The sequence below is a fragment of the Dreissena polymorpha genome, chromosome 12 (genome assembly GCF_020536995.1).
Source record: "Dreissena polymorpha isolate Duluth1 chromosome 12, UMN_Dpol_1.0, whole genome shotgun sequence".
Classification (NCBI taxonomy): domain Eukaryota; kingdom Metazoa; phylum Mollusca; class Bivalvia; order Myida; family Dreissenidae; genus Dreissena; species Dreissena polymorpha.
The window spans coordinates 49108437-49120968 of NC_068366.1; the positions used below are offsets into that span (position 1 = coordinate 49108437).

At 34.0% G+C, this 12532-nt stretch overlaps 1 protein-coding gene across 1 annotated transcript in view; it reads right to left on the minus strand.

Annotated features, from left to right (window-relative positions):
* The window catches only part of LOC127852580 (E3 ubiquitin-protein ligase rnf213-alpha-like), an 85680-nt gene that overhangs the window by 30126 nt on the left and 43022 nt on the right, over positions 1-12532 (minus strand). Inside the window, exons 37-46 of the mRNA XM_052386531.1 lie at positions 11477-11642; positions 10731-10738; positions 10413-10470; positions 9173-9369; positions 8298-8427; positions 8051-8137; positions 7441-7630; positions 7086-7314; positions 1233-1307; positions 852-1043 (exon numbers count right to left, since the gene is read on the minus strand). Coding sequence (XP_052242491.1) covers positions 852-1043; positions 1233-1307; positions 7086-7314; positions 7441-7630; positions 8051-8137; positions 8298-8427; positions 9173-9369; positions 10413-10470; positions 10731-10738; positions 11477-11642 — 1332 coding nt within the window. The remainder of the gene's footprint in view (positions 1-851; positions 1044-1232; positions 1308-7085; positions 7315-7440; positions 7631-8050; positions 8138-8297; positions 8428-9172; positions 9370-10412; positions 10471-10730; positions 10739-11476; positions 11643-12532) is intronic.

Consider the following 12532-nt stretch of genomic DNA (forward strand, 5'->3'; position numbering starts at 1 on the left):
CATTTCTGACCTACTGAGCTAAAATCTATAGCTGTCTATACTCGAGTAGTAGCCAGCAATACCAGTTTAGATAATCGAAAGTCATTGCGTTCCATATACATCATTCCTAATTAAATTCTATGTTATAAGACCATAGGACCATGTTCTTAGATTTCACCGACAAATAGGTACAAGCCGACATCAGCCACTTCTCCAATTTACAGCACTTTTACGGTAAATAAGTTTTGAACATTTAACAGACGATCTTTGTCTAATATAAACTATGTTTCGCAGTCGCGAGTCTTGCACGCTTCACAGTATTCAAAATTGTATGATCAAAACCTGATGTACTTCTCGAGTTATCGACTTATAAAGTGTAATTCTATTATTATTAACAGTAAACTAACATTTGAACTCTTGAGAAAAAATGCAAGGAATCTCACGTATATGTTTGTCGAATACGCATTAAAAAACCTGCTTGAACCTGTCAAGTTCATCGCATTACTACTTTTCAACTATAAGACTTCGCCCATAATGACAAACACATAATCGCCTTGTTTGTCTTTTGGCAACAAGTCGCTTGACGTGTTAATTTTTTATCTTATACATTAAGGTGTCATATAATTACGCAACAACATATCATTTAACCATATTTTTAAACTTTTTGATAGATTAGAGTAAAATGCAACACTTAACAATTGATATACACATACATTACAGTTAGGTTAATGGTCACGTTTGTCAAATGAATATAATAAAGACCCAATACACCTCGATTTTAATGCTTTAAACTGTTTTTCAAATGATAATATAAGTCTGGAAGTATGTACAATATAAAACTTTTATTTTTGAACATGTGTTTTTCATGTTACCTTATTACTTAGAATACTACTGTCCATCTGGAGAGTTGTAATCATGAATGTGTGCAAGTGTTCGCTTGGTTTTCCGCCAGTGCTGTTCAGAAAACTGATAGCAATGTCAAGAGAATCCAGCGATTTACATACGTCTGGGAGCGACTTCAAATCTTCACAAATTTGAGTTTGTGCCGCCTTATTTAGTCGTACCTACAACATAAGGAAACCCAAGATTTAATACACAATAAAAAATAAACATGTCATGAAAACATGTATAAGTGATATTTGTCTTTAGAAATAGTGTTGTTTTAATAAGCTTTAAAACTGTGTTGATATATTTGTTCTCACTTATTAAAAACATCGCGTAAATTTGTAATAGCATTTAGAAGGATAGAATACCTGCACGATTTTTTCCGCAAGTCTCTCGAGAACAGCATGGTTTGTGACTTCTGTTCTATACACCATCTGGTCAATCTGATTTTTAAATTTAGCATAAATCATTAGATTTATCAGTAACGATTAGTTATGATTAGATGGAAATGTTCCTTTGGTGTAATCGAATTTACCTTTCACATGCGATGATCACAGTTGGAATCATTTTATGTTCATAGTTAATGTTCTAATACTTAAGTACTGTATAACAAAAGTAGTTTCTCTTCTGATACCACGGTACCTAACCAATACGGATAATATCGGAACCATTTGAACGTTTACGGATAAAACCCGAAACGGCACCGGATCATATCAGAAATATATTGACTGTTTTAAGGTAAGTGTGTTCTTTTATTTCGATATTCTCTTTTTTACGTTAACATTTTTCACCAAACCAATATTCCACGGAGCAACTAAGACATTCATTCAGTATATTGTATACTCGTGCTCAGTAACAAAAACGTCATTATGCAGTGGGAACCTATATTGTTGATGCACAAAACCTGTGGAAACGGAAGTAAAATGCAGATATTGGTTCATATTAACAATGAAATTCAAATTTCTGAGCTAGTTTCCTGATAAAAACGGCAGCATAATTATTGTTAAATCATTGACATAATGAGTTACGGTTAAGTTTGTAGAAAAAATAGGTATTTTATGTGTCGATTGCTGGCACCGGATAATGCATGAAGTAGGCACCGGATAATAGCCGAGACTAATGAATTTAAGTACATGTATAGCATGTTTAATCATATATGGTAATCATTTAAAGAGTTTCTTGATTTTATATTGTTAAATGAAAAGGGTCTGTTACTTCTCGTCCCTCAGCCCTGACCACTGTCTTAACGCATGAAAAATGTATTGACCCGACACTGAAAAAAGGTTATTAAAACTAGGCACTTAAGGCTACACAAGGTATTGGTTCTTAAAAAATCTGATGTAGAACGCGTGCTTTTGTTGAACGACCGATTCAGCAATAAAATTTATAAGATATAAGAAACCGTTGATTGTTTAAATATAAAATGTATATACACGATTCGATAACAATTTGAAAAAGAAAGTTTTAAGACCAGTTATGCAGTGTTAATTGTAAAATATGATTGTTGTATAATTAGTCTTTTTTAACCATTTTTGTTTACTTTTGGGGGATTATAATTATAATTATTATATTTAATATTAGGGGAAATAAGTTGTGTGTAACCTACGGTTTAGATTAAGAGATACTTCCCAAATCGTTATACTTCCCTTGTTTACAATTGCACTCTTCAAATGCACACATAGTTAGGTATTTGTAATTTTTGGATTAATTCATTATCAACATTTAGAGCTAGTATCTCTTTTATTTTTACACGATGTATGTTTAACATACACAAGTTTTCATTTCATAATTCACTCATTACTGTATTCTTTTTGTTTCAGACTTCAGTGCCCTAACATCTGTATTTGAAGTTCGAGATATAATATGGTAAGTATAGTCTCAGTTGATAAGTTAATTCAATGGACTTTTGGCTACTGTTCAATATTTTTTGGATTGGATATAGCAGTGGACTGACTAATTGTACAATTTCTGAGTATCATTAACTTAAAACTTTATTGGAACAATTTATCCTGCTTTGATTAACTGCTATGTCCATGACATGTGTTAAGTAACCACGGAGGAAAAGTGCCAGTTGATAGGCTCAAACCCATGACGTCGGAACACTAGCACATGTCAATTGCTATAATTATGATAATTTCATGAATGTCACGACCGACCGATGTTTTTTTCGGGTTTGAAACTGCAGAGACTGAAGAGAAGCAGGAGAGTTGTGTGTTTTTATCTGTTACTGTTTCCCCCCTAGTAATTAAGACAGATACAATGTTGAGTCTGAAATGGATAATTTATTGTTTGAGGTGAACTGCAACAATCATGAAGCCACCAAGCAACCATTAGATAGCTAGCTGTTTACATGTAGAATGTTCAGTTGAAATTGTTGTCGACAATAATAATTATATCAGTGCAAAATATGTGACAACAAATATAGGACAAAAACTGGCTTCAGACGATATGTTGTAAGCCACATATTTGTAATATTTGCTTTAGCTTGTGAAATATTTTTTGCATCAAAATTTAAGGTTTGTTGTAGATACCAAAAACATAATTATCATTTTTGTTGTGTTTTGTTATTGTCTATAAATTTTGTTGAAGTATGTCAATGCCAATGTTACTGAAATTATAGAGATTTACAGGTAGTTCAATAGTGTTTGGAAATATTAATTGATTATGTGCATGTGGAAAGACCGAATCATTTATCACTCTTATGAAAATAGTGAAAGTCTATGATTTGAGGTAAAGTTTAACATTATTGAGTTTGATTTGTGCAAAATATGTTGAAATTGTGTGTCTTTTACTTTAAAAGACACATTCTTGACGTGTTTGTAAAGTAATGAACTTTTGGTATAAACCATGCAAGCATGTATGAACTAAAACATTGTACTGAATAAAATTATTTATTATAGTGTCAAACATAGTTCGTTCTATTCCGTGTTGAACAGTTTGGTCACCTAATGTGGTAGTTGCAGGTTCGAACACTGACTCAACCTAATTAAGTTAGCTTCAATGTCTCTTTTTAGGTTGACAGAATAAAATTTACGCTATCCTATTGTCCTGCAATGTTATGCCTAGACGAGTGGTTGGCGGCAGAATCTTCGATTCATCACAGTTGTAGTGGCATCTAATTGGCAAACAGCCCCTTGCGACTTCATTCGGTTTACCGTTTTCCGCGCTTCAAAGGTGAATCAAATGCATGATTTCTGTAAACAAAGAAAAATACACCCAAACAAATTACATTAATGCAGCCATCTCCTAAAAATCAAAGTAAAATGTAAATATCTAGCGGTTAATTGGAATTTAAATATACGACATATGGTACTAGTGAAATGACATTTCATGGGTGCTTTGATGTCTTTTGCGCATTACCTTGAAGTTAAGATCATAAGCTTTTCTTACAAGAAATAATACGCGTAACAAATATCTGCGTTTAATGATAACGGTACGTTTTTTGTCTCCCACAATCTAGAAACCTATATACGCATGTCGTTATGAATATCTTTCAGTTACAAGCACATAACTGGAAATTGCAGCCATACCATACCGGTAGTTCAAAATTCGTCACCAACTTCAAGTACTATATTAAACGTTAAACATACGATGTGAACATGATGTTAATAAAACATGCTGAAAAGCACGTAATAATCTGTACATGTATCAATCGATTTTGTGTATTATACAGTGTTGTGTTTCCGGACATTATCCGGTGCCAGTACTGTAAATGTATAGAAATTCGTCGGTATGAAATTTCGTGGTTTAATAAAAAAAAAACTAACTCCTTGACACGTAATTTCGTGGATTTCAAATTTTCGTGGAAGATTGACAGTCATAATAATTAAACTTTTCTTAAAACAACCAGAGTAATAACGAAGAATAATTTGCCTATGTGTTGACAGCATAGCTTGAGGTTTATGTGCACTGAAGCATGAAAGTGTGCTTGATTTAAAAAGTATTATTACCCAAACACTTATCAAGAAAACAACATATTGTATTTCCTAGCATATCTCAGTCAAATATCTCAGATAATCGAAAACAATAGAGAATGTCGGAAATGACAGTCGGAAAGAACCGATTTCGGATTAAAAATGTAAAAATAATCGTTGGTACTTGAATTCGTGGTTCAGCGGAACAACGAAATCCACGAAAATTCGTACCACACGAAATTTCATGGTTTTACAGTATTTTGTGGTTTCGTGTGTTATGCAGGTGCCCGTGAAATCAATATGCGATCCTTTTAAAACGGAAATACTCACGTGTTTGAAGTTGCCAGTATTTTCCTACAATTTCATTCTGAATGATTATAACAACAATGTAAAGTAGTAGTATTATATGTTATTTTTCTCTTCAGTAATTTTTTTAAACTATTCCATGACTACGAAGTAGGCATGGTTCATTTGTTTTCGTTCGTTTTGATAAAATGTTTTATTTACATAACGAATTTTGAAGTAAACCATTAGCTGAAATACCATAATGTTCCGTGAGCAATAGTATTTGGCATTTTAACGCGATTTTGTGGACAATTTCACTTCCAATACTATGCGCATCCTGCATTTTACCTTGTTTATTTTCCGATATGATCCGTTGCCGTTTCGCGTATTATCCGGAAAAGGACAAATGTTTCCAGTGTTATCCGTATTGGTTAGGCACCGTGGATACAGTTTCGGGAGTTAAATTGTTTGCTATAATTTATGTCACGCTAATGATGTATATGTTTAAAAACAAATGCAGTCTTAGCTACAACGGGCGCTTTTTGTTATTAAACTAATGGGATAATATTTATTGTTTAGATGTTATTATTTCTTTTTGAGATATTGTTTTTTTAGTTTAAAATGCACAATGAGTAGAACGTTAAGGTTTTCGATGTTAGGACAACATTCAACAAAATTATACATTTCTGTTCACAGAACCCGTCGTAAAGTGTGTATCTTGCAGTCTAAATAAGCTTTGTTATACATTGAATTCTCTGATCTTCTTATAGACAATAAATATTCTAAATATCCTTTAACAACGCAACATTCCAACATCTGAGCAAAGTATATTTAAAAGTATTCACAGTATTGGCGTATTGGTCAATAAACATCGATTTGTTCTTCTTTATCATAATCATCTTATTCTTCGTCTTCTTCTTCGTATATTTTCTTCTTCTTCTCCTCCTCCTTCTCATCTCGATCACCGCTGCAAGTGCTCTCCCGAGGCAATGGTGAATCGGATTGCTTTCTGAGAGATTCTCGCTGGGAATACAGCTTTTTTTGCAGGCCCACTGGCTCTTGAAATACCTTCTATAACAGTAGTTGGTGATCATTTTTTAGTATTTATTTAGCTCTCTGTTCGTCTTCTCCACAATAGAACTTTGAGGACGGCACAAGATGGAATCTCTTGTATATGAGATGTTGTTACGTCTGTTATGTCCTGATCGCAATTGAAAGATATTACCCTTCTGGCATGGATATTTGTAAAGCCTGTTCTATGGCTATCAAATTCGGAAAATTTATTATTTACGTGTATTCCGCAGTGGTACGAGATATACTTGAGTACCATGCCATAGAACCTGATGCTTTCTAGTACTCCTGTATGGTAGGCCGTTTAGTGTTATTGACAAAGACTAACAAAGCCTCTGTCAGGAAGACGGTCAATGAATATATGTCTACTGAAAGTGTTTGCATATTGCAACAGGGCTTGTATCTTAGATCTTTGTTGGCCCGTTGATTTCGCCACTTCCTACAATTGTGCGTCTGGGTATTGCACAAACGTTACAGCTGACGTTCTATTGACTCTTTCTGGTGCTGACCCTTTAGAGTATACTCGTATCCATTCCTCCTTCGCGTGAATTTCTCCGAGAATGTTTAGCATTAGGGCTTTCTTCTTTGCGTTACTGTTCTGATCTCTTTTTAGTGAGCTGAATTGCGTGTGAACTATAAAGGATGCGGTGTTTCTCTGTGTATTGTCTTTAAGTGGTAATTCGAAAGCTGGTTCAGGGACTAAACCTATTCTGGTACCTGATGCTTACTAACCATTACTTTGCTAACGTTAGCTTCACCAAGCACCATCAAACACTCTGTATGTCCAGCATTTGTAGGTGTGTCTTTGTCGTTCTGATAAGTGTTTATTAAACATCTAGGGATAATGTAATAGCGACCAAAAGCATACATATCGGATATCTTGATTGTTTCATTAATGGAAGCTACACGATCAAACAATATATTTGTTATAAATTAAAAGGTTTGAAGTACCTCCAAGTATTGGTGAATGTATATCCTTGACTTGGAGTACAGAAGCCTGTCTATAAGTTGTCTCTCCATGCCAATAAAGTCATACTCAATTTTGGTACCTACGCCCATCTCGAAAGAGTAATGACAGTTGGCCAATATCAAGGGCATCAGGTCATTCTCGTGGTCGTAACTGATCAAATGGGCGGATGTGACGGCCATTGGTTTTATACTTTGCATTGTGTCGCGGCGTCTACAAAGAATAAAATATGGTATGCTTAACTACATTTAAGTTTGTGAATCAAATACACTTTAAACTTAACATGAACGTGTTCATTATTCCCTGATGAACTACCGAACACACGTTGAATTCATCTACCTGCCAGATTCTCTCATGTAGTTGTCCAAAAAGTCGTTCTGTTTTCGAAAAAAGAAATCCAGCATTATGTAAGAGCACAATCCAGGACCAGTCGTTGATGGTAAAAGTACTGACATTGGCATGTCATCATTTATTTGTCGTGTACAAAACCCCTGTGGAACTGTCAGTAAACCGAATTCCGAAGGGCACGCTGAAAATATAAATCAAATATTCGTTTTCAGTCATAATGATTTATTTATGACCGAACAGTGATCAATATAGAGAATGTGCGTGCATTCCGTTTCACTTAAGTTTTGTGACTATAGAACACGAATTTATTTTGCGCAACTTTGTCATGCCAAGATAGCATTACATCTTCTGACATATTTTTCTTAATATCGATTTCTAGCCTAGACCGATTAACCTCTATAATTTGCTGAGACAAAATAGGAACAAAGCCACGACATCATTGGGCTAACGTAAACGAAATTAAAATCATTACTTAATGCGCGGCTTGAATAACGTAGACAAACCGAATACATGTCCTTGAATTCTATAATTTAAAACTAATTATTTATAGATATTAATACTGCTTATAAGCTTTTTCCAAAAACAATGAACATAATCATACCGTATTGTTCAAGTGATTGTCTGCAGATTTCCCACACCAATGAAAATTCGTTTATCCATTTGCACGTATTAGGCCCAGCATATGATTCTGCAACACATAACGTGTATAGGTGTGTAATTGTCATAGGAGTTGAAGAGACACTGATAATCGACGGTGTAATTCTTATTATTGTAAACGATTAACAGTTACACAAACAGTCGAACGCAATATAACACGGGTGAAATCAACTTGTGTACACCGTGAATACCTTTCTTTACTGATTTTATGCTAATGACATTTGCTTCTGATTTATCCAGTTTCTTTTGGAACTTGTGAAGAATTATTCGTTGCATATTCATTATATTGGGCAAGAACCGAATCGCACGAAGTAGGTGGTCCTGAATGAAAAGAAACCAAAAAGAAATGAATTTAAATTAGACAACTCAAGGGTTGTAAAGCCGTTAAATCTTAAAACGACTCATGGTGTAAGATCCTTCATGTACGTAATTTGACAGACGAATCTTTGGAGCGTGTTTTTAATGTTTCGATGCAAATAGGACGCTAAATATGTAATTTACATTGACATTATATGTGTAACGTATACATGTTTAATTTAGTATCCAATTAAAAAACTAAAGACAGATGCTATTCAGCCAAAGAAGGATTTATACTATCATTGGGAATCAACACGAGAAAAGAGACTTGACAACAAATGCATTATTCCCTAAAAATAAACTATTAAATTACTTAGATTATTTTTTATAAATCGTGCACTGTAACAATAGTAAATGTCGTACAATAGTCTTACAACATAAGTTAAAGGTCTATATGAAAATCATAAAAACCTACTGCTCACACCTTGTAACAGTAATAACTGAAAAATGAGTGAAACTCATTTCATTCTCTTCATTAAACATGTGAACATTTTTGGGGTAATCATTTAATTGGGAATTACTATGGTAATATAAATGACGCATAATTGAATGAGATTAATATTGACATTTTTTGCATAATGAAAAACAACATGAAACGGTCGGTAAATTAGCAAGTCGCACACTATCATATAATCGACCATGTTTGCAGTTGTTAAATTCAAAAACAAACGTTGTTTTTAATTTCTATTAATTAGTTTCAAATGCAAACCTCTCTAATAAAGCGATGGAGTACACGAGGAGGCCTTTCACCCTGAAGTCCAGTTGCTTCGAGTTCCCGACGAATGTGCTGAACAGAAATCTGAGTGCGGTACCTCCAAACCATGGGATTGTTTATTAAACTTTCAGGATGTTCGGATTCTTTGATACTGCCAGTTTCATAGATGAGAGCCATCAAAGGATCAGCGCCTGATCATTTAAATCAAAATCAAAAGAATGTTCAATAATTATGACCAAGAAGCATGATTAAGCGTCAAATATTTGATGAAAACAAAATAAATTACAGTATATGCTAAAACGAATCTAGCTTGACGTCTGCATTATTATTATAATGGGTTGTTTTTGTCAATATAACTTATCAAATATTCAATATAAACATACTTTTGTGTACATGTCTTCTTAGTATTTCCTTCTGATAGCATGGCAACGAGCTAATTTAAGACGCTGACTTTAAATTTCATGACACGTTTTGAACATTACGGGTGTCATTGTCAGTTCATGTACATGATATTTCACAAATCTAATTTAACAGTATATTGAGAATAACAGGTAATTACCGTCGTGTTATATATTAGTTTAGACTCAGAATATTATAATGATGAGGGTTGTCGAGCCGTTATTTTATTTGTGCCAAGCCTGATATGTTAAAAATCGTTAGGACAGTATATAATGTTTGTGTTAATCATATCACTACGTACTCATTTCAAAAGGAATGATGAAATAAAATCGCTACGACGCTTGAATTTAGATGGGGAAGAAAATTTTGCATACCGTTTGACATCTTAGTCATGACGTCATGAGCACTTGAGTTTAACAATTGTTAAATATGTGTTTGCTACAAAATGTTGACTTTATAATTGATTCCGAACGAATGAAACGACCTACCTCCAAACATTGCCTCATATTAACCCGGTTGAAGTGATAGAAACACATATATCAGTCCCTTTTATAAAAGGGAAATAGATATGTAGTGGTATGATACATTTTGTGTATGGGGCACTTTTTTGCATATATTATAATTTCGTATCAAACATTACATTCGATTATTAAGCACACATATGGTACATTAAATAATTCTCTTACCGCAATAATGTTCTATTTTCATTGCTAATACGTATGTGGAATTAAAGTACAAACTATTATTTTAAATTTGATATAAGACAGATATAAGAATACACATAATCACATGATGTTAATTTAATATGTAAAACAGACAAAAATCATATATTTACCAAAACGTTCGTCGGTCGCTAATACATTATTGAAGTTTTCCAGAAGGTCATCCGCATGCTTTAGAATAGTAAACACACAATACTTTAAGATCATTTACTACTCTTATATCGACATTAACGTAAATACAACAAATGAATTATTTACGATTATTTTATTTCAATCAGTTAATAATTTGGTGTATTTCTTTATCAAATATTACTGATTTCATATAATGACATGTCTACCGATATTATGTCTTGCAGAATAGACAAGGCAAATTCTCTCTCCCATATTTTTCGATCGCTTTTAGACTCAAGTGAAGTTATTTCACTCGGCACCTGGGTTCCTACAAATAATCGATCAATTTAAAGCATTATTCAAGATAAATAACATTTGTAAAGAATCGTTTACAGTTGTGTATTACTTGCTTCTGCTATGTGTTCGCCTTGTCTTAGTTGAAACTGTAATAAGTAATTTGCGACGATCATCTACGAGTATTAGCAAGTTGCTTTTATGATTATCAGAACAAATAAAAATAAAATAAATGCATCAAATGCATACAACAGCCTCATAATACGGTTGTGTTGAAAAACATTAATGATATTTACAATATCACTTGCCATATTTGTACACACACACACGCACGCACGCAGGCACGCAGGCACGCACGCACGCACGCACGCACCCTCGCACGCACGCACACACACACACACACACACACACACACACACACACACACACACACACACACACACACACACACACATATATACTTAGTTCAATACTGAAGTACACATTTAAAAACAACACTATTGAAATATGTCGAAAGTCATCGAATTGTATCGTTCTTATGTTCTAATTGGATGTGTAACCGTAACAGGTGTTTATTCGATTAAACAGCATGACTTAGTTTACATCGCATGTCAAACTTCGTCAATAATCAGAGAAGCGATTGTAAGCATGCCGTTCCGAGCTATTTATAACTTTCCATTGCTCTCAAAAGCATTAGAAGTTTTTCTTTTTAAAAACGCACATTCAACGGAAGGCATTAAACCCATTATACAAATTATTTACTGGATTTTACCTGCTTTAAACGCAATGTGTTCTATGATTTGGTGCATGAATAACATAATATCATCAGAACTGCGCTCCATCGCCCTGTGCAAGCTGATCAAGTTCTCGCGAATATGGCCTAGTAAGAATTCAGGAACACGTTCTTTATCGACATCTGGCTTGATGACGGTTTGAATCTGCAAATAAGATATCACGCTGCGTGCCTCCTTATGTCTCGATATGTATGCGTCACATTTGCGCCCTATACCTTATAGTTATATAATGTATATACCAAAGTCAGTGCAGAAACTAATGGATGCTTCCAGGTACGACATTTGCAATGACATCGCTAAGTTACGGTGGCTTTCACTAGCACAACAAGATAAAATATATTATTTTACGCTAATTAATAGCTTGATTTAACACGGACAAGTTCCAGTTTTGAAATGTAAACGTTCGAGTGTATTTGTAACCTTATACTATTTTCTCCGTGCTGTACGGTGCCTTATTGGGAAATTAATTCAGTTCGTCCATAGTCATCCTTGACCATTCACCTATATACCTCTTTCATAAATGTCAAACGCTGTTTCAATGAAACACTTGATCCGAGTATATTTGAAATATGCGTCTATCTTTATCAAAGTTATATTCCGGAGCAGCGAAAAGATCGATATTTGATTTCCATGACCATGACCGTGATTTGACCTTAATACCTTGTGTTTATTAATAGCATGTCGTCTCATTAAAACAAACATGCTTAGAATGTAACTGTTAAATTCTTCTCATCCACGGCCAACTATTACCCGCACAATCAAACTGATCTTTGAATTCTAATTCTGAGTTTTTCACATTCGATCCTTGTTAAGGCGCGAAACACATCGACACATTAAGGCATATATTTATTCGTAGAGTGTTGTTATATATTTTGCTAGCCAGTATGCATTCTAAATGAACACCAAAAGTGACCAGCTTCAGAAAATAGGGCATAAACCACGTACATATCGGGCACAAGATGCCGTCTTTAACCTTTTCAAAATTTATTACAGATTATTTTAATCGACTCCGGATAAATAACTACACAACTTTC